Here is a 22,237-nt window from a genome sequence, read left to right on the forward strand (position 1 = left end):
CTCCTCCTCAGAGTCGATGGGGTAGATCCGGCTCTCCGGGGGAATGTCCACCTTGATCTGGAAGAAACTGGTGGAGACAGAGAAGGGTATGGAGCAAAGGTTGACGTCCGACTGATCTCGAGGAAGCTGGTGGAGCTATGGAACACGAGCTGTGCTAGCGGGCGTCGCCATCGTCCTCGGACTTGCTGTACATTTTAACGTTTGATTGACCTATTGACCTTTTATTTTGTGCACGTGCATTCTCCAATCTTGAGCCAAACCCCGACATGAGACGGGGCATGCATTCAATACTCACTTGGCGATGCGTCTGGGCGGGGCCTGGGCGGGCGGGTCCGTGCCGATTGGCTGCACGCGGCTGCTCATGCTGGCGGGGGCGGGGCATTTGGGCGAGAGGCTGGCGAACACGGTGGAGGGGCCGCAGCCTCTCTTGAGCAGGCGGCCCAGAGACAGAGCCACGCGGGACTTCGACCCGGCCGCCCCGCCCCCGCCGGCGCCGTCGCCCTCGGCGCCGTGCTCCCCGCCCCCCTCCCTCGCCGCGGCGCCCCCCTTGCGCTCCGAGGCGGGGGTGCTGTCGATGGCCACGCTGATGGGGGAGGGGCAGGCGGGGGAGTGGCTGAGGAAGGGGAGCGGGGGCGAGGCGTTGGCTGAGGGGGGGTCGGTGATGCCGGAGTAGACGGAGAGGTGGGGGACGGGGGCGGTGAAGCGGCACAGCTGTGAGGTCAGAGGGGGGGGGGGGTCAGAGGTCAAACATCAGGACGACACGGATGTGTGGAGATGGGAGGTGGCGAGGTTCACCAACAGAGACACAAGACGACAAAGAATGAGAGACAGACAAGGAACACATGTTTTTTTCTGACTGTTCTTTTATTAGGGCCGTTCTGATGGCAAAGCACAGAGAACAGAGTATGAGTGGGACGATGGACACGACCGGTGGAGACAGACAGTGTGACGGCCCACGTGCCAGACAACATTCATAACATTATGGGTTGATGCACTAAAATACAGTCGGGTAACAGATTCGCGAGCAGGGAAGACTGGCTTCCGTTTTGTGTAAACAGCTGACTGCATCCTACATCACTATTCATTACATTCAATCTGTAACACAATCCTGACTCTCCATTTGTCAGAAAGCTTTTCAACCACATTAGCTATACTGGCTGGTGATTATCAGTGCAACAAGTTGCTTCATTGATTCTTCCTTCCCGAATCCCGTATCAAGCAGGATAGCAGCAGCATATAAATACTAAAACGAAAACAGCTCCATAATCCCTATTGTAGCTGCGTAGCTTGGGGTTCTATCCCCTTTCAGTTTCGCGAGAAAAAGTGCAAAGATTACCTGTCAATGTTCCAATTTGACCTAGCAAAGGCGCATCATTACAATCTATCCTTCCCTAAGAGCAGACAGAGAGGCCGTCTTCACTTTCAGCTTCTGGCTCACACCATCGTGAAAGAGTACGGCCCCTCGACGCGCGCTACGCTGGCGCGGACGCGTTAGCGTCGACTGCTAGCGTCAAATGCCAGTGCCGTGGCGTCGTCTGCGGCGTGCGCGCGCTCAGCGCTTGCCGGCCGGCGGGGCCACCTCTTTGCCCTGCTTGCTGAGTTTGCTCATGACCTGCGTGATGTCCACGGGGCCGCTGGCCGCCAGCTTGGCCCGCTGTTCCGCCTCCATCTGCCGCACGGCGATCGGGCTGAGGCTCGGGCGCCGCTTCTTGGCGTTCTGCTCCAGCTGGCTGGGGCTGCAGGGGCGGGGCCAGAGAGGGAGGAGAGGGGGGAGGAGGGAGGGAGGAAAGGGGGAGAGGGGGAGGAGGGAGGAGGGGGAGGAAGAGCAAGAGAAGTGTCATCACCAGTGAAGAGCAGGGAGAGAAGTGGAAGCTAGGGGGTTAGGCTCCCAGTGACGAAGGGTTCTAGATGGTTCTGTCCCACAACCTAACTTGTAGGCATCATGCTGCGTGGTAACTGACCCCTCGACCTACTCATCAATAATGACATGGGTCCTAATTCACTGTCAGCTGCTTTGTACGTAAGCGTCCGGTAAATGACTGACATATTGAGGGAGAGGGACCAAGAACTACATAGGAAGAGCGAGAGGTGAGGAGAGGTAGCGATAAAGAAACTAAGAGGAATACGGAGGTGCGAGAACAGACCTGTGTCTCTTCTAAGAGGGTCGCGTTCTGGATTAGGTTGAAGAGGTCATGGGACTAAAGGGACCCACCTGAACTTGTGCTCGTCAGGACTGATAGCGTTCTTCTGGGTGTCTTTAAATGTTGAGGACTTGAGGTAGCGGCCGAAGGAATCCTGTAATACACACACACACACACACACACAGACACACACACACACACACACACACAGACACACACACACACGCACGTACGCCAGCACACACACACATGCACACAAACGCACACACACATTGACACACACACGCACAAACACAAACACACGGTCACACACGCATGCACACACACACACACAAACAGGTACAAACGCATACACACACAAGCACCAAAATGTTTATCACAAAGACTTTAAAACAGCTCTTAATATTTGGTATTGATTGTTAATTCCTTTAAGCACACACACACAACACACACACACACACACACACACACACACACACACACACACACACACACACAAACACACACACACACATACACAAACACACACACACTTCCCCTCAGGCGCTGACCTTCTTCATGAGCATGAAGATGTGTGTCTGGGCGGCGTCCAGCACATATCTGTGGGGGTGCTTCAGCCCCTTCACAGTCACCTCCATGGTCTTCCCGTCGATGTTGATCCACCGCGGAGCGCCCCGCGCCAGAAAGGTTCTGGCAAAAATAATCAATAAATCCACTTAATGAGGCTCTGGAGAACACAAAATACTTGAATCTGTTGCCTTGAGCGTCAAATAAATTGTTATCGTTCATCTTTTACTTAAGCGTCTTAGAGTACCATATGAAGCGCTATATAAATTTCATTCATTATTATTATTATTATTATTATTACTTGTAAATCTGCTGGGCTTTGTCCTTCATGGTGGCCGCCGTCCCCCACTTCAGGTCCTCACAGCCCTCCCAGAAGGCCAGGTTCTCCCCTACACAACGGGTTCAGAACACGACACAACACAACGGGTTCAGAAGACAACACAACACAACGGGTTCAGAACACAACACAACACAACGGGTTCAGAACACAACACAACACAACGGGTTCAGAACACAACACAAACACAACATAGAAATCCTGATATACAGCCTAAACACACAATAATGGTAGTAGTATTTGCAACTATAAATGTATTCATTGAAGGAGCACATAGTTATAGATTCCTACTGGCAGACATAATGGAGTGCCATGATTATTCACGGGCAAGAAACAAAGACATCCTATACTTATTTCCTTCTTGTGCCACGGAACAAGAAGTTCTCTCACTACGATTTTTTGACTAAGATGGCAGCCACCTACCGCTGAATTCTTTCTTGAGGAAGAGTCTGAAGTCATCTCGTCCGCGAGGGTCTGAAAGCAACTCTCCAAAGCTGAAGGTCCACCTTTCCACACGCATCTTGGTGGGAACCTCCACACTGTGCAGACAAAGGCAGACACACACACACACACACACACACACACACATACACACACACGCACACTCACACGCACACACATGCGTGCAAACACACACACACACACACACGCAATCAAGCAATTGAATGAGTCGTCTGTCACATCGTTACTTCTTACATTAGTAGCGACGTATTTAGATGAAGCAACATCGATGACGACATGTACTTGGAATGTGTGCCAGACTTCCTTACTGCGCCCCGTTCAGAGTCCAATAGGAGGCGTCATCGCTGACCCAAGGGTTGCTCGGCAGGCACGGAGCCAGGAAGGGGTCGTGGTGTTTAAAGGTGGTGCAGTGTTTCACCAACCTAGAGGGAACATCCCCACAATGTAAACAACGTCTGTATGAATGATGAATCACACTCTGAGTGTGGTTTCTGTCGTGGTTTCTTCCCACTCTATCGTTGCCTTGAGTGGAGTGTGTTGGCTGTGCTCCTACGATGTTATGACTGTAAAGGATTTACAATATGCTTGTAATATGAAACTGGTAGGGCTTAGGACCGGACATAATCTTCTTAAAAATAAGCACTTCCACTAGCCTAGCGTTTTTTTATCTGTCAATTAACTCAAAAACGTAAAAAAAAACAGAAAGTCATCCAAAACCAATTTCAGTTTTAAGGGGACAATTATATTGAGCTGACCTCCATTAAATGACATAGCACTTCAAACACAACTCACATTGTGTGCTAAGCGATATCATAGTGACTTTTTTTAACCTGTACAACTATTCCCAATACATGGCTAATTGAGAATACTATTATATTGTACCAATAAAGATGCATACATAACCAAACCAGTTTTAGAGCAAATACAGGTCCTTCCTGCCCATGCCTGTCAAAAATCGCACACCTTGTACACAACTTTAAACTACTGCAGAAATACTCTCCCTCTAAAGGACAATACACCATAACCAAGAGCATCCTGCATTGACGACAAAAGATGAATGAATAATCTTCCCTGTTCCACATATCTGTTCATCAACCACACAAGCATTAGACGCGTTCCACGGAAAAAAACAGTACATTCAGTGTAAGCAAGCAGGACATTGAGGATATATCTGGACTAGAAATATAAATATTTTTGTAAGAAGCAGACTTACCCTCCGATGGACACCGATGATTTCACCCTGGGCCTCATGATGGACTGCTGGTCAAAGATCATCTACGTGGAGACATAAAATGCGTTATTACAGACCCAAGGCTCCAATCAGGGGCTCACAGCATTGCATCTAATCTGTTTGGCTTGTTAGCATTAGACTGCTACTGGCAAAGGCATGCGTGTTGTCAAACCGCCTGATGTTGATGATATCTTTCATTGTATCACAGCTATATGTTCAGTAAATTGTGTTTCAGGCAGACTTACGATTCTTCCATAGTAGTCTGGGGTTTTTGTCTGGGAAACAGAATAAATGATTGATTACAGTAGAAAACTGATATTATGTGGTACAGATTGGAAATACCTGTGGTGGTGCTGGTGGTGGTGTGTGCGTGTGCGTGTGCATGTGCGTGTGTGTGTGTGTGTGTGTGTGTGTGTGTGTGTGTGTGTGTGTGTGTGTGTGTGTGTGTGTGTGTGTGTGTGTGTGTGTGTTTATGTGTGTTTATGTGTGTGTTTGTGTGTGTGTTTGTGTGTGTCCATGGCCAAAGCCTGCACGGTAGCAAATAAAAGGGAAGAGAAGAGAAATTGTGTCAATAGTGAATTCTACAAGAGCTACACCCTAACCGTTAATAACAGATAATAGGCAATATAATAGGATAATAGAGGAAAGAATAATAGGGAAAACCCAAATGTAGTGAGACCGGTATGGATTCTAATTATTATAATTATGGTATTTAATGATTAGACATTGAATCTAGCCTATACAACTGTGCTCAAAAATCAAAGGAAAACACACACACACACACACACACACACAATGCGTCTCACCTTTTACCTCCACTGCATTAGGATCTACCAGTCTGTTTAAACCATAGTCCATCGCACTGACGGTACCTGGCTGCACACACACACACACACACACACACACACACACACACACACACACACACACACACACACACACACACACACACACACACACACACACACACACACACACACACACACACACAGACACACCAACACACACACAAACACATACACACAAAAACGCCAAGAGATCAGAAAAAGACGATTTCAAATCAAGTCCATTACAAGTTGACTGCAGTAATGCTCATCACATGCACACATACATTTCACATGCCAACACACTACACACTCCCAATATCATTTCACACACCCAAGAGGAATCTATGGCCTTTCATTTATTGGACGGTGAGACCCCTGTCTCTTATGGACTTATCTGTGTGTATGAACTCTTGGACTCTTAAATGTGTAAATGTTTTTATGTGCTGTTTTAATGTCTTGCTATGAGGAATGAAGAGATGTGTAATACTAGACAAATATCTCTGTAAACGGACATTAAAGTTTATCTAATTTAATCTTATCTAATCAGCATAGCTTCTTTGCCGGGAATTGAATTGGATCTAATTGACTATATTATTTATAATTGATATCAAAGTCCCTGAGAGTTAGCCACAGTGTTAATTATAACACATCATGCCAGCATAGACCCTCGTCAAAATTATGTTTGTGAGTACGTGCTTAACACAATTCCTGAAGAAGAATGACAAAAACATGAATGTGAATGATTGTCAGAGCCCCCCCTCTACAAATCATTCACATTCATTGCTTGTGTCATTTTTCAAGGAAAGCTGCTGCTCATAAACAGATGCTCCTGCATTGACCTCGTGTGCCATGCTCCAGGGCTTCCAGCAGGGGGCGCAGAGCAGCCTTTAATCTATAAACCATGCTGGCTCCCCTGTGGTCTAGTGCAGATCATGTTTGGATATTTCCAATACTTTCTTCAGCTAAACGAATGACAAGAGCTCTGCCTTAGGTTCCCCCGCCCAGCGAGCCTCTAATCACTCCAGCAGCCGTTCCCCCGGCCACGATGTCTGCTCTTCACTCGTGGATTTTCTCCCATCAGCTAAATATTAACTCGTCTTGCCCTTTGCCTGTTAGTGGACGCACGTGGCTAATGAGGCATCATGGGTAGAGATAATGAGCATAAAGAGGGGGAAGAGACGCCTGCAACAGGACGGGAGCGTCCCAGCCGCGCGTGTGTGCACGCGCACGCGCGCGTGTGTGTGTGTGTGCGTGAGTGTGCGCGTGTCTTCTTACCGCTGGCCTATGGACCACCCAGTAAGCACGTTCTTGACAGTCAAACACCACACGGTCTGGCTTCTTTCTCTCCTTGCCCGCTCTGAAGAGACACACACATACACACACACACACACACACACACACACACACACACACACACACACAGACACATGTGATAGTCTCCTGGCCTTGGATGGGTGTACTGTTGGTACTGGCCAGGCCCTCACCTGTACTGCTCTTTAGCCTGCATGACGATGAAGTCCCATTTGTGGTTCATCCACTTGTGGAGATGGTTGTACTGCTCCTGAACCAAGAGGCAACACAATGTCAACGATAGTCTCTCTCTCTCTCTCTCTCTCTCACTCTCACTCTCACTCTCACTCTCTCTCTCTCTCTCTCTCTCTCTCTCTCTCTCTCTCTCTCTCTCTCTCTCTCTTCCACCCTCTCTCTCTCTTTGTTGTGCTCCATTTCTCTCTCATGCGCTCTGCCCACACAAACACCCACATCCACACAAATACCCACACCCTAACACACACACACCCAAACACCCAAACCCACACACAAACCTGCTCATAGAGCTCCAGGAGGCCTTTCTTGCGTATATTTCTCTTGGCCAAGTAGATTGCTGGAAATAAAAACATTAATGTATAGGACTTCAAGCGGACTCAACTGATGGTGTCTGTGTGTGTGTGTGTGTGTGTGTGTGTGTGTGTGTGTGTGTGTGTGTGTGTGTGTATGTGTGTGTGTGTGTGTGTGTGTGTGTGTGTGTGTGTGTGTGTGTGTGTGTGTGTGTGTGTGTGTGTGTGTGTGTGTGTGTGTGTGTGTGTGCTTGTGTTTGTGAGTGTGTGTGTGTGTGTGTGGGCGGTACAACCACTGTGTTAATTCAAGGTTGTTTGTATGGAGCGTTGAACAGGGCTATAGGGTCTCAGAGGAGCTTAACAACACAGGCCCTCCCCCTTCCTATGAGCCCTCATAAGGGCAGGGAAGAGACCCGAGACCGGAGAGCTCTGCGCTACTCACCGTAGTCTGTGTCCTCCACTGGCCACTGCTGTGCCGGCCAGAAATACGGCGTCTGGGGGGGAAATATTCATTGAGAAAAAAAGCTGAACTTGTACGTTGAGGAAGAGTTTACAAAGGGCAAGGATGTGACTCACTTCCATACACAGAATGGGACAATGGCCTTTAAATACATAGAATGGGCCCTATGCGACCTATGCATTGAAAAATTAGATTAAGCCGTGCGAAGCACAAGGATTAAGGTGTTGTCGTCTGTGTTGTTGTTCTTCTTCTTTTGTTGAATACCTCGAGCAACTCAATGCATGCGTGACCATGGTAACGGGGGATTTCGAGGGAACGAGAGGGCGGGGTATCAGTGATGTAAACAATTACTTGGAAGCGGTAGAGGGAGGCGTCGGGTTTCAGAACCAGCCGCTTGTGGTCTGACAGGGGGTAGATGTACCCAAACGCCACCAGCCTGCAGCCCACACTCCGGGCCTCTGGAAACACAGGGAGCCATGAAGGGTCCAGAGACACACTGCCAGTGGTGCTACTTCATAGTTCATTGATACCTTTAAGTTAGCAAGTAAGTACGTGATATGATTCTTAATAGGAAGGAGAAAGGAACACACCATTCGAGAAAAGACTTTGTGGATATATCGGGCGTGCTAAAGTACAATACGTACAACGGTGATAAAACAGAATGTCACGCTCACACATTTAAATACGTGCGTTTGTATTAAGTCTCACCTTGGAAGTCAATGTTGAATCTGTCAGCTAACCATGCCACTATATCTTCCCCTATGGAGAAGGGAAAAACATTGTGTTGTTAGGCCGATTTTCCACCAGTGCCAGTAGGAATGTGCTGGTTAAATGTAAGACTTAATAATGAATGATCTTTATATTGAGTTAAATACATGTTAAATAGTCATTAAGCAGACACTTAAATCTAAGTCTACTTGCTAGGGCTACTTACAGGCGAAGCTGACAACAGCATGACTTATTGACGCACGCATCATGAAGCGGGAAGTGGAAAGTAAAGCAAGTGCCAGTGGGGTGTCTGGTGTTGCTATTGTTAGCTGATACAATCAATACACTCGGCTTGTGCTTTGAAGCAGCGAAGTCTGTGCAATTCGCAAAGAGAAGCGAAAATCCAGCCTCTGCCCAAACACAAACATGCAGCCAACCAGCTATCTGGTGTGTGTGTGTGTGTGTGTGTGTGTGTGTGTGTGTGTGTGTGTGTGTGTGTGTGTGTGTGTGTGTGTGTGTGTGTGTGTGTGTGTGTGTGTGTGTGTGTGTGTGTGTGTGTGTGTGTGTGTGTTTCTGGTGTGTGTTTCTGGTATGTGTTTCTAAATGTCAAACCGCTCACAGAGATAAAACAGCTGGATATGTGAACAGTACCCTATGGAGGGTATCTACAGTATTGTACTAATGTGTGTGAGTGTGTGTGTGCGTGCGTGCGTGCGTGCGTGTGTATATGTGGGAGAGAGATATTCAAGAGCGAGAGAGAGAGAGAAGGGGAGAGAAAAGAAGAACAAGAGCAAGAGAATGAGTGAGAGACAGAGCAAGGAGAGAAGAGATACTTTGTAAAATACAAGAATAGATCAAATGAAACCAGACAACACTATACTGTGTTTGTAGTGACTGCCCTGTTTTCCATTCACTTACCAAGTGGTGGCATGTTATTACCAGGCTGAGGATAGATGTAAAGCCGGATGTGTTGTGTATGTGCGTTGGGGTGCATGCATACACGGGTGTGTGTGTGTGCGTGTGTGTGTGTGTGTATGTGTTTGTGCGCGCAAGCTTGAGTGCAGAAATGATTGTTTGAGCGTGTGCATGTGTATGTGTATGTGTGTGTGTATGTGTTTGTGCGCGCAAGCTTGAGTGCAGAAATGATTGTTTGAGCGTGTGGATGTGTATGTGTATGTGTGTGTGTGCATGTGTGTTTGTGTGTGCGTGTACGCGCACGCGTGTGTGTGTATGTGTATGTGTGTGTGGGTACGAGTACATGTGCGTGCGTGTGTGTGTGTGTGTGTGTGTGTGTGTGTGTCCGCCCTCCCTCACCCATAATGGCGTGGGGTATGGTGGTGATGACCAGGCGCTGAGGCTGGGACTTCACCCCCGTCTTGGGATCCTGCATCTCCAGCAGCACCGCCTCCGCCTGCACAACAGAAAAAGAAACGCAGACGGAAGAGAAGGGGGATTGCCATGACAACGGGTTGCTTGGACACCACGGCGGGTTGTGGGGGTCTGCGTCGTGTTGAAGGGCAGAACGGGGCATGCATGCACATAGAACCGACTGATTGAACAACACGGTTACAGAGGAGGAGGAGGAGGAGGAGGAGGAGGAGGAGGAGGAGGAGGAGGAGGAGGAGGAGGAGGATGAGGAGGAGGAGGAGGATGAGGGAGAGGAGGAGGAGGAGGAGGAGGAGGAGAGGGAAGAGGAGTAGAAAGCAGTGTAGAAGGAAGAGGCAGAGGAGGCGGAGAAGGAGGAAGAGGAGGAGGTGGAGGAGAAGGAGGTGGAGGAGACAGGAAGACCACGTGGGCTCCTAGTATGACTCAAATCTGTAGCCATGAGAGAACTAAGAAACCATGTAGGGTTATGTTAGGTTAGGACATGAATTAAATGATAGCGTTGATGAATGATTTGTTGATTGACTTGTGAAAATAAATCGCCAGTAAATGGAACCAAAAGGCAGGATTGATGACTCAATAAGACTCTCTTCAACTAAACAAAGCTGTTTGAAATCAATTGAAATCCTGTCCTGATCGCTCTGGTCGTTCGCCTGACCTCACCGGCCCGGTCAGGCCCTGGGGCCAATCACCATCATAGCTTTTCCTTTTTTGGAAACACTGTTCAAAATATCATAATGCCTTTCGATGTTTCAGAAGACGTGTCACCGCTTATGATACGATTATAAGTGCAATAGGATAAACAGAGCAAGCTCATTATACCGTTACATCATAGTGTACACTTTATCATAAAATGGAACCGATACCGTACTTCGCCCGCCGACCTGCAGTGTACAGCAAATAGCAAAACACATTATTATTTCAGTTCAGGTCTCCAAAATCTCACCAGACATTCTGGTCATTTATGCTAGAAGAATGGCTTAATTTTGCTACAAAGCTTCCATCAGTATTGTCATGTTCTGAGTTGTAACCTGGTTATGAACTATTCTTTGAGCTCCATAGTTCACTGACAGTGAGGTCCCCAAAGAAGTGTCTTCTCATTCAGCTCCAACCCATTCAACCAGACCTTTATCTTCCACCTGTGTTTGCATGCGTGAGTGGGAGTGCCTGCTGTGTATGTGTGTCTGTGTGTTAGTGTGCTTGTGTGCATGTGTGCATGTGTGTGCTTGCGTGTGTGCGCGTGCATTTGTGTGTATGCCTGTGTCTGTGTGTGGGTGCGTGTGTGTGTCTCTGTGCCCGTGTGAACTTATATGAATGGGGCAGGTTAGGACTGACTTTCGGCCCATGTGTTTGAAGTGGCTTCCAGCTTTGAAGCCGCACAGAAGAGGCTCTCCAGGCCAGGCAAAGCCGACCTAGAGTGGGCCTTTAAAACCCGATGACAAGCACCCGCTGTGCTCCTGGAGATTGCTTCTCTCTGACCATTCCCCCAGACCTTCTCTTCTGCTTTGAAGCAGAGCATGCTGTCCACTCTCTTCACACCACTATCCCAAACACGGCAATCGAAGTCCGTCCATACATTGGATCAAAGAGTTGCTACGGTGATAGCTGCATGGGACGGCAATGTTGTTGTTGTGACGCTTCAGATGAAACTACTTGTTGAATAGCTTGGAGTGTATGGTGGAGCTAGGGCTATCCAACATGTTGTCCCTGGATGGATTATCCCTGTGTTGCCCAGGGCTGCAAGTGTTGATACTGATCCAGGTTAATGCTTATTAAACTGAATGACCTTATCACTGGCTCATCAGCACGCAGCAGGCTACAATAAACAATAAAGATGATCGAAGAAAGATTTAAATGACAACTATGCAGCAATTCAAATGAAATATATAAATTAATTCCTTAGGTGTCAGAAGTTGGATCTTCTAACAACCAGGTTGTTGAGGCTGTTGTCCACGTTGTGTTTGTTTAACTGATACATTTACTCATTGTATCTATGACCGCTATCTTAGATTTATTTTATTGTATTGGGCCAGCCTATGAGTTGCCACAGCTGTAACAACAACGCATTTCTAGCATCTTAATTCGCCATATAGGAAATTACCACAATAGAGACATAAGCATAAAAAAGGTGAAAACACCGCTTCTGTTGTAGGAGACGCATAACGGTATTGCTTACCTTCTTCAGACATGCCATCCGTGGTCGGAACCTCTGCCCATGATCCCGTTCTGTGTTTCGGATTGTCATGTTTGTTTATTGTTGTCACGTTCCCAGACACACACATACACACATACACCACCACACACACACACACACACTCACACACACACACACACACACAAAGGTATGAGCGGCAAGTGTGCACTTTGCAATGTGGTGTGTGAAGACACTGAGGGAGAGATGCGAGCAGGCAGCTCTTCATCTGATGCTGGGATTATAGGAGGGGGAACCCGCCAATCAGAGCCTTATTTTCTATTCCATCACACGATCAATTTCCCACACCGCCGGGAGATGGCGACATTGCACTAGAACCTTTCAGAAATCATAAAAATGGGTTTATGCTGTCACAATAAAAGAAAAAACTATCCGATTATATTCACACCCTATTAACGTGTTCACATTTGAAACACCAAAATGAACTACTGAAATTAATACACCTTTCGAAGTACAGTTTTCATTGTGGATCTGTTTAATCCACACACATCTGTCTCAACCACACACAAAAAACTCGAAATAAATATACAGAGTGGATTTTTAAGCCTCAAATGAATCAGAAAGCCGAGCCATCATTACTTCCTGAGTTTAGGGAAGGGGCTTGGCTCTGTGTGCGCGCCGCCGTATTGCGTCCACGCGCCCCGCGGACGTCGTGCACTAATTTGTATCGATGAAGTTTGTGCGAACATGGCGGATTTCCTGCCGTCTAGATCCGTGTTAAAAGTTTGTTTGCCCGTCTGTCTTCTCAACAACAGCGAGGTGGAACAATTGCGAATATCAAAAGAGATCGACAAATGCATTTCCAGGGATAAAACGTACGTGAAGCGCCTGGTAAAGATCTTGCTACTGGGCGCTGGCGAGAGCGGCAAGTCGACTTTCCTCAAACAAATGCGGATCATCCATGGCCAGGACTTCGACCAGCAAGCCCGAGAAGAGTTCCGAGCTACCATTTACAGCAATGTTATCAAAGGTAATCAGCCCTTATGTTGGGAACACTCCGCCGCACCGGGTCTTAAAGTCCTATCTTATGTGTGTACTTTCCAACCTCCCGCGACTGGGGCCTAATTGCGTTGGGTGAGTTTAAGGGAAAGTGTCCCAGCAGCACATCTGTGTAGAAACGGAAAGGTCTTGTGCTGTGTTGGGTAATAAGACATAAACAGTCTCCATCTGCAGTCGGCACACCCATGTCGACGCGCGCGTGTGTATGTGTCTGTATGTGTATTGTGTGTGTGTGTGTGTGTGTGTGTGTGTGTGTGTGTGTGTGTGTGTGTGTGTGTGTGTGTGTGTGTGTGTGTGTGTGTGTGTGTGTGTGTGTGTGTGTGTGTATCTGTGAATCTATGTAGTTGTCCAATTACCCTTCTACTTTCCTCCTCCGGGAAGCTACTTTTTAAAACGATAGTTGTATACTCCCACTTCGTAATTATTCTATGCGGACTGTAGCCCCACACACAGAGACACACACACTACACAAGATAATGGGTTTGTGTGGTGGTGTGTAGACTACTGCGTTGTATTCTCGTATCTTGGCGTTCTCGTCTGTTTTTTCCTGTTGATCACGTATGTATGCACTCCACTGTCTGATCTGTGAGATAATGTGTGGCTCCCTCTCTGAAACCCCTCCTCTGAGTCTAGGCATACGGGTGTTGGTCGATGCCCGGGAGAAGCTTCATATCCCGTGGGGTGACCCTGACAACAAAGAGCACGGGGACATCATGATGGCCTTCGACACCAGGTCGGACATGATCGTCAATGGGCAGATGGAGAGGACGGTGTTCATGAAGTATCTCCCTTCCATCACGGCTCTGTGGACAGACAGTGGCATTCAGAACGCCTACGACCGTCGCAGGGAGTTTCAGTTGGTTAGTGGCTTTTGTCCTACACCTATTCATAATGTATTACATCTCCCGCACCCATACTCACACACGCACACACACACACATACTGTGGCCAGTTGGAACCCTCCACCCCATCGATCTTAAGGAAATGGCTTTCAGTCGCTATGTAGACTCATTTCATGAGTACCTCCACACGGCCGCCCAGAGTTGTTACTCGCAGTGCCATGGCATTCTGTAATCCACCACTTCTTAGCTCGTCGTAAAAGGACCCTTTCATAGACATTAATCGTGAGTGGCAATGGTTTCGGGAGTTTAGCAGACTCAAAAAGTGGTGATTGTTTTCTCGATTATCCATCCATATGGATTTTGCTTTTAAACCGACAAATATGTGAAAGAGACGCCAATCGTGTTAGCTAAAAAGTTGAGATGATGGCACAATGTGTAGGAGATGAGGTCGAACAGTTAATGATTATCAAGTAAATAGGCTTTATTTATATTAAGTCCAGATATTTATAAAGGCAAGTGAACGACGAACCACGATAGGATCATGTCACAGAATTATTTTTCTGTGACATGTTTTTCTCCTGGACAAATGTCTGTTTATTGAAGGGCCGATGGATGTTAATAACACCTTGTCCTGTTATTTAGGTAGGCAAATTGTTGTCCTCTTCTTAGCCAATGGGGTGGCAGGATAGTGTAAGTGCTGCAGGCATGGGCCGGGTTAACTCAAACATAGGCTGCCCTATCCCAGGGCTGGATCAGAGCTGGAGTTGCCATGGTATCTAAACTGGCTTAGGGTTCCCCCATAGATGTGTCTGGAATCGGAAATATCACAGCTTCTGCTGTGATTCATAAACGTATAGTGCTGCTAACATGGGAATCCACCTTATGTTTAACAGATTCTTGATTTATTGTGGGTGTATTGAAAGTGAAACACGATTTATTTTTCTCCCCATTTGTAACCATTAGGCAATAGTGGGTTGTGAGCAAATGCCAAAGATGATACTTGTTTTGATCAACTTTGATTATATCTGAACAAACAGCCGTCTATGTGAAAGCTCACACAAGCCAATTCCACCAGGGAGACGCCGTAGTGTCTGCCTTCCCAATATGCTCTGTCAGTAATGGGGAGAGACTGCTGGCTCATTGGAAAAACTGACGGTTCCTGAATTTTATGATGCATACGTAATTATAAACTTTTCAATTACACCTCATTCACAAATGATCTATATATTGTCAGGTCGTAATTTACTGGAAGTTTATTAAAGTTGAAAGATAGGCTTATGCAAATGAACAGGGATTTTCATTGAAGAACAAAAGTAGCACTGAAATATTTTTTGTTGTAGCTGTACCAGATGTGTTGAACATTATCAGTCTATGGTTTGGTCTGAAGATGCACCAATGCATTCCATACATCTACACTGAATCCTCATCCAGTTGGGCGAATAAATTCCATCGTTCCATTTTTCTGCTACACCGTGGTGTAATTTTTTGAGGAATTTTCTGGTGAATCCATTTGTGTCTTATCTACAATCAGGTGGATGGAAACTCCATTACTCTCGATCTCTCTTGCGCTCTTCTGAGCCCCAGACATGTGACTAAGTCGGCTTCCTGTTTACACCTCCGCTCGTGTCTGGTTTGTAAGAAGGCATCTTTCTGAGAGATCGTCCACTCAGAAGGGCACGCCGGCGGGTTGTAGAGGCGCCTTGACTTCCAAGTCATCTTTTCCTCAACTCTGATTTTTGCAAACGCTTCACAAAAAGTTTGGTTCTATACATACGTATGTGAGCTCAGTGAGGCTGAAACAGTGCATTGGAATGTTATTGCAGTCTTCTTCTCCTGCTCTTTGTATGTAAACGTCTGGGGAGACCTGTGTTGTGGACCTGTGAGAGAAGCATTGGCGTCAGTGGTGGGAATCAGTACAGTAAGACTGAAGGGACATCATAGAAAACATGTATTTTTGCATAATTAGTTTCAATGCGGTTTAAACACACACACACACACACACACACACACACACACACACACACACACACACAGGATTGTTGAGTGTGATCAGTGGTGGAATGTTGATCTGTAGTTAAACAGCTTTAGGTTACAAACACAACCATTGGCCTCCAAGACCGCAAAACTCCCAGGAAAAACACACTCCCGCTGTCAGGGACGCACACATACACTCGCACAGCTGCACACATGCACATGCAGCGCAGAACACACTATACCCCCACAGCCCTTTAGCATTGACTGGAATGTGATTCCCCTTCTCCACCAAACAGTGAGACCCTCTGACTCCTTCTTGTCGGTTGGCTCTGTTTTGGGGTGTATCCCTGAAGAGTGAGCTGTAGACTGTAAACAGAAGGTAAATCATCAGGTCAGACCCTGTCGGCCACTTCACTGTGTTATGGTGAAGGGGGGCGGGGGTCACACTCACCGTAACCCAGGGCCTCCGCACTAGAGTAAATACGGGGCCCTAGTGGACTGGACGGAGGTGTGGGAGAGGTTAGTAAATGAGATGATCTGGGGATGCGTGGTAGATCCGCTAACGTGTTTTGTTCTATGATGAGTCAATGGATCTGGGGGGGAGCGTTTCAGGAATGAGGAAAAGAGTTGACGTCTTCCTGTTCAGTTTGACGGATTCAGTACACAAGTTAAGAGTAAACTCGGAGTTGGCAAAGATGACCGCATTCCAAGTCAGTGTAATGTCAGAACCGGTCCCTTTCCTGCATTGTATTCCAGATGTTGAGGTCGGCCGTTGATTGGCTCTCTCTTCACGTGGCGAACATCCCTGTGAGGGTCTGCGTTCAGGTGGATCGGATCAGGGTTGACTTGATAGAACCTGAATAACCGAAAGTAGAGGACATACTCTACTCTCCATCGTGGTGAAAACGTTTCACATAATCCGTCATCCATCATTCCACCGTGAGCGCTCGGCTATTAATCTCCCGGATGACATTATAGAAAAGTAATGGGAGTAATTGTTTGTATTCTCTGGCACAGCGCTGACATAGCGACGGTACCCTGTGCTGTGGTAAAGGGCCATTGTCCAACAGAGATGACCACTTATACTTGGAAACAAACGCCTTTTTAGACACCACATGAGTCAGACTCAAGTTTGCAAACAAGTTCATCCCATTGTGCCCCCCAACAACTGGTTGTCCTCAACTACAAACCGGAGCTCGAGGCGGGCAGAAGGAAAACTCTCACATTAGTTTGCTCGACTCGGCTGAAGTGGAACAAAGTTCTGGGACAGAAAGTGCTAAGTCTGAAACCGCAACCACCTTCTATCTCCTCCACGATGTGAAAAGCGCGCTATGTGCACCGACGGCACCTGCACAGCCGCGCCTGTCATCTCATGGAGAGGGTGAGAAGGCGACATGTCAAAGGTTTGGCTGGTCGGGGTTTCTACGGAGACACGTGCTGCACCAACACCCCCCCCCCCCCTCCCCCCAATCGCAGTGACGACAGCCATAGCTGCTCTACTGGTTTCTGTTCTCCTTTTGTGTGGGGGATTTTTTTCTCCTTCTCCTTTGTGAGGATTTCTAAATCCCGTCCCCAGAGTAGGATCAGAGTTAGTTGCTGAAGATTCTTCATGTGTGCATATTTCCTGTAAGTACAAACGTACAGTTTCTCTGAACCGTTGACGATAAATTACCTGTTTTAGTGCTGACGGGGGGACCTGTCTGTTTTTTTCTGGCCTCTACTCAGAAGCGACGTATCGTGCTCCTCCCCAGTGTAAAAAAACACACACACAAACACACACACACAGGCACAGGCTTTTCCAGTTAGGTGACATCTAGAAAGATCAAAAGGTGAGGGCAGAGCTGTTGAGCAAAAATGGCCACACAGCCAGTTGCCTCACTAAGGCTAGTCCCAGCTGACGTTATTTTGTATTCACCTGTTTTAACCACGAACATCCGTCCATTCGTTTTTGACATTTTCAGCGCAAAGTGTCATTATCGACAGTGTTTTTTTTTTTAAACACACACACAGACACACAGACACACAGAGAGAGAGAGAAAGCGAGAGAAATGAAGGAATGCTTCCAAGTCTTAGTGCCTTCGTGTCTGGACACGCACTCATAACTCAGGGATAGAATCGAAACAACATAGAGCAGACTCACGGCCATACTTTCCTATCATCCTACATCTGTACCCACATTTCCCCTGGCATTCACTCAATATTCATCAACGTTTTCGGCATTGATTTAGCCACAGAAGAAGTCAGGGTCACATCGACTTGAACTAGCTACAGAAGAGACTCGTTTTTAGATAAGATTCACTCCCCTCACTGCCAACTGTTTAGGAAACTATGATTAATGACATGTGAATCCGTGACCTATATGACATTGTTTTCTTTTTCCGGCGAAAAACATTGTATGGAATTATCTAAAGAATATCTCTTTCTTTTGTGGTCACTTTCTGCAGGGCGAGTCGGTGAAGTACTTCTTGGACAACGTGGAAAAGCTTGGGGAACCGGTAAGAACCGTGTTTTCATCCTACACCGCTGGCATGTCAATGGTGTTACTACTTACTACCCATCTTTTTGTATGGGAAATTCCTGCCGGCCAAACGGCTGGTGGCTCATGAGCCTTCAGAGGCTGCGGGGGTGTTCATTGGCAGAGGAATATGCTGACTGATCAACTGACATGCCGTGAGAAGTTCTGGCTTCAGTTCCGGGTTTCACCGTTTGGGGAAACGCAAACTGAAAGCAGTGCGACACGCTGTGGATCTGACGCATATTTCAAGGGTAATAAGCCAGTATCCTCTTTCTACTTATGAATAGGTGTCCCCAACCAGGACTTTGGTTGCACCGTTTCGTTATACATCTCAACGTGTGTTCTAATTCTCCCTCTCCTCGGCTTTGGTTGGTGTAGCAAAAATGAGCGGTTTTGGTTGTCATACCGCAGAGCCTTGACACCAACGGTACTGGTGCGACCAGAAGCTCACAGCTCGTCTGGTTGCTACCATGTGAGCAAAACGAGACAACCCTGCATGACAGATCGTTCCCCAACTCCCTCTCCCACTCTTCCAACAAGCTCTCTGCTAACAGAGGGCCGCCAGGGCCCGAATGGAGTCGTGTGCGCCAGGGCCCGAGCTGTCTGACGGGGGTCCGGTGAGGACAATGGGTCGCCAGTTGGAACGGATAGAGCGATATAGTTATTCCATTTGTACTGTTTGGTTTCACTTGCATTACAAATAGAGTCCCAGAGCCGAGAGTAATGGTGGATATTGTCGGATATTTTCGTTGTTTGTCGTGTATTTCCTACTTATTTTCCTTTCTCTTTATTTCACTCTTGTCTGTCCATCACCAAGCCCCACCCCTCCGTCTCCCTTGCTTTGTTTTGCATATCACACATTTATGCAAATCACTGGCCTAACGTCTCTCTCTCTCTCTCTCTCTCTCTCTCTCTCTCTCTCTCTCTCTCTCTCTCTCTCTCTCTCTCTCTCTCTCTCTCTCTCTCTCGCCCCTCCCCCCAGAGCTACGTGCCCACTCAGCAGGACATACTGCTGGCCCGCAAGCCCACCAAGGGGATCCACGAGTACGACTTTGATATCAAGAACGTGCCCTTTAAGATGGTGGACGTGGGAGGCCAGCGCTCGGAGCGGCGGCGCTGGTTCGAGTGCTTCGACTCTGTCACCTCCATCCTCTTCCTCGTCTCCTCATCTGAATACGACCAGGTGAGGGGGCCGTCCTACGCGCGCACACACACACACACACCTTTGTTATCTAGGGTTCATACTAGGCATGCTGTGCTTAGCTCGGCTCGTGAGATAACTTCCGAGTTAGTTGTTTGCTTTGGGAGGTAAAATGTGGGGGACTTGAAAGAGTTGGCAATCATTGCTCATTTATTTGGTTCGTTAAATTGCTGGTCTGTATAGCATTTTAATTAGCTTGTGTTTTTATTTGTTATCGTTAGCCTTAATTCATTCTTCAAACTATATTTTGAAACGGAACGAATCTTTCCATTTCAATACAAAACCCCTTAACCAAAGTAAATGGGTTGTACTTCTGGGATAAATGTCCACTTTTAATCCGACCCCTTGTATCTGCAGGTGCTGATGGAGGACCGGCTAACCAACCGCCTCCGGGAGTCCCTCAATATCTTCGAGACCATCGTCAACAACCGCGTGTTCGTCAACGTGTCCATCATCCTCTTCCTCAACAAGACGGACCTCCTGGAGGAGAAGGTGAAGACCGTGGTCCTCCGGGACTACTTCCCCGACTACGCCGGGGTGGAGCACAGCCTGCGCGACGTGCAGGCCTTCATGGTGGAATGCTTCCGGGCCAAGCGCCGCGACGCCAACCAGAAGCCCCTCTACCACCACTTCACCACGGCCATCAACACGGAGAACATCCGGCTGGTGTTCCGCGACGTCAAGGACACCATACTGCACGACAATCTGAAGCAGCTGATGCTGCAATGACCTCTCCCCCGCCCGCTCCCTAGCCACGCGCCACTCGCCCCTCATCTGTCGCCTTAACATGTCTCCTCCCGCCTGTAGGCGGCGGTGTGGTGATCATTTTCCTGTCCTCCGTCCAGGAAGAGGAGCTAGGAAAGGCCGGCCTCACAGAGGAATTGGCTGTTCCTCTAATTTCCTCCGTACCCCCTCTTGTTTTAGTTTTTTCGTAAACTTTGGTTTTAACTTGTGTCTCCAAAAGGTTCTCCCGCCTCCTCCTCTCCCACCCTGGTGGTGGAGGGGGTGGTCGGGCCCGGAGTGGGGTTCCGGTGTTGTGTGTTTGGGGGCAGAGTGGGGAACTTGATTGACTGGCTGACGACAACAACAGCAACGCAGAGTCCATGCCGGACCTGAACTTACCCTGCCACCCCAACGCCCAGGCTGCCCCAGATCCGACCGACCCTTCCCCCCCCCCCCCCCCGCGGGAGAGGATCGAACCCAGAATGAGTTCCACACACAGTCTGAACGGGCGCCTTTAAACACTGTTTAACAAACCACACGCATTTGTGACCGCGGGGAGCACGTGCTTGGTATTTCTGCATGGCTTGTCCTCATTAAACCCAATTCGTACTAGCTCTAATTTTGCAATACTTTTTTTGTTTTATTACAAAAAAATATAACAAAGCCACACAGGGCAAATAAACAGCCATAATGCAGTGGCCAGTGGGGCCACCACACTGCTTTTTCTCAGGTTTGAATTGAAACCACTGTTTGTGATAATGTCTTAGTTTTGTTAGTAGCTTTTTGTTCAGTTTAATCTTATCCTAATCTGGGTGTCTTAAGTGTCATGGTTCTGCCAGTACTGTACAATAGTTGTTGCTGGTTTCATTGTAAACCATCGTAACCCTGACCCAAAACGTGGCCCATCCCTACGAAACACCGTTCACCCTCTTCATTCGGTTGCCTTAAGGAACGGAAAGATTGTCCCCTGATTGCCTGAGCGATGAATGTCTTTGTTAATATTTGTACAGAAAATTTCAACTACTACTTGTAGAATATACTGTAACCCCGTTTTGTTTAAGCACATAACCTGTGTTGTGAATTAACGTTTTGGCTTAAAAAGAAATTCAGTTTTCAAGGTGTTTCTCCCGAAAAGAAAGCTTTGCTTTTTCCGTTACAAATATATCCATACGATAAACCTTAGACAAAAAAATGGAATTGAAGGTTATTCAGATCATGAGCCACTGCGTTGTATTTGTGAGGCCACTCTATAAGAGAACTGCGGCTGCTGCAAGAAGCCTGTACTAAGGTCACTCTCTTCACCCTATTCTTATTCCACTGTCCGTTCACGTACATCGAAGTTTTCACCCTGAAATGGCACTGCTGTATACTTAACTGTGCTTCCAGTCCTTACCATGTACATACTGTAATCTGTCGCCGTGTAAATACATTTTGAGTTCTTTCTTCCTCCTTATGTAAATGGTTGTAGAAATAGTGCATTTAATTTGCTGTTCTAAATGCATCTTAAATCACTGCATTTCCAATGAAGATAATCTTTGATTTAGCTGTTAATTGATTATAGTGTTTGTTTGTTTTTGTTTTTGTCACAGAAACGTGTTATGCTCAGTGTCTAGTCTTGTGCCACTGTAACCGTATCAATAAAACACACTTTTCTAATGGAATGAATGAATCCATCCCTTACTGAATGTGTCTTTGTCTTAATACATGAGCACACATAGGATTTGTTTTTGCATTAAAGAGAAAATAAGGTAGGGATAGATTGCAGTAGGCCTACGTAAGGAAATTATGTTAGACCCAATCATAGAAATGTTTCCCAGCAA

General features: G+C 47.2%; 2 protein-coding genes across 4 annotated transcripts in view; one reads left to right on the top strand and one right to left on the bottom strand.

The window, feature by feature from the left end:
* LOC115530942 (regulator of G-protein signaling 9) overlaps positions 1–12,569 on the bottom strand; it is a 13,848-nt gene extending 1,279 nt beyond the window's left edge. The window contains exons 1-19 of one of the 3 annotated variants that reach the window (XM_030339795.1): positions 12,128–12,569; positions 9,883–9,979; positions 8,569–8,619; positions 8,212–8,318; positions 7,843–7,894; positions 7,389–7,447; positions 7,050–7,126; positions 6,841–6,922; positions 5,552–5,614; positions 4,984–5,013; positions 4,721–4,782; positions 3,816–3,929; positions 3,469–3,584; positions 3,010–3,097; positions 2,693–2,831; positions 2,213–2,295; positions 1,613–1,736; positions 296–711; positions 1–67 (exon numbers count right to left, since the gene is read on the bottom strand). The exon at positions 1–67 is cut by the window's left edge and continues 1,279 nt beyond it. In XM_030339795.1, the coding sequence (XP_030195655.1) occupies positions 1–67; positions 296–711; positions 1,613–1,736; positions 2,213–2,295; positions 2,693–2,831; positions 3,010–3,097; positions 3,469–3,584; positions 3,816–3,929; positions 4,721–4,782; positions 4,984–5,013; positions 5,552–5,614; positions 6,841–6,922; positions 7,050–7,126; positions 7,389–7,447; positions 7,843–7,894; positions 8,212–8,318; positions 8,569–8,619; positions 9,883–9,979; positions 12,128–12,196 (1,896 nt within the window). In that variant the 5' untranslated portion in view covers positions 12,197–12,569. Of the gene's footprint in view, positions 68–295; positions 712–840; positions 1,737–2,212; positions 2,296–2,692; positions 2,832–3,009; positions 3,098–3,468; positions 3,585–3,815; positions 3,930–4,720; positions 4,783–4,983; positions 5,014–5,544; positions 5,615–6,840; positions 6,929–7,049; positions 7,127–7,388; positions 7,448–7,842; positions 7,895–8,211; positions 8,319–8,568; positions 8,620–9,882; positions 9,980–12,127 lie in introns of those variants that run through there. The other 2 variants (XM_030339796.1, XM_030339797.1) reach the window with 2 other exon arrangements.
* A 206-nt stretch (positions 12,570–12,775) lies between these two features.
* LOC115530943 (guanine nucleotide-binding protein subunit alpha-13) lies at positions 12,776–22,097 on the top strand. Its single transcript, XM_030339798.1, has 5 exons — positions 12,776–13,133; positions 13,796–14,022; positions 18,423–18,473; positions 19,476–19,676; positions 20,052–22,097. Exons 1-5 carry the CDS (start codon positions 12,851–12,853, stop codon positions 20,421–20,423), a joined length of 1,134 nt encoding a protein of 377 aa, XP_030195658.1. The 5' UTR covers positions 12,776–12,850; the 3' UTR covers positions 20,424–22,097.
* The last annotated feature ends 140 nt before the right edge of the window (positions 22,098–22,237 follow it).

This window comes from Gadus morhua, chromosome 18, assembly GCF_902167405.1.
Source record: "Gadus morhua chromosome 18, gadMor3.0, whole genome shotgun sequence".
Lineage (NCBI taxonomy): Eukaryota > Metazoa > Chordata > Actinopteri > Gadiformes > Gadidae > Gadus > Gadus morhua.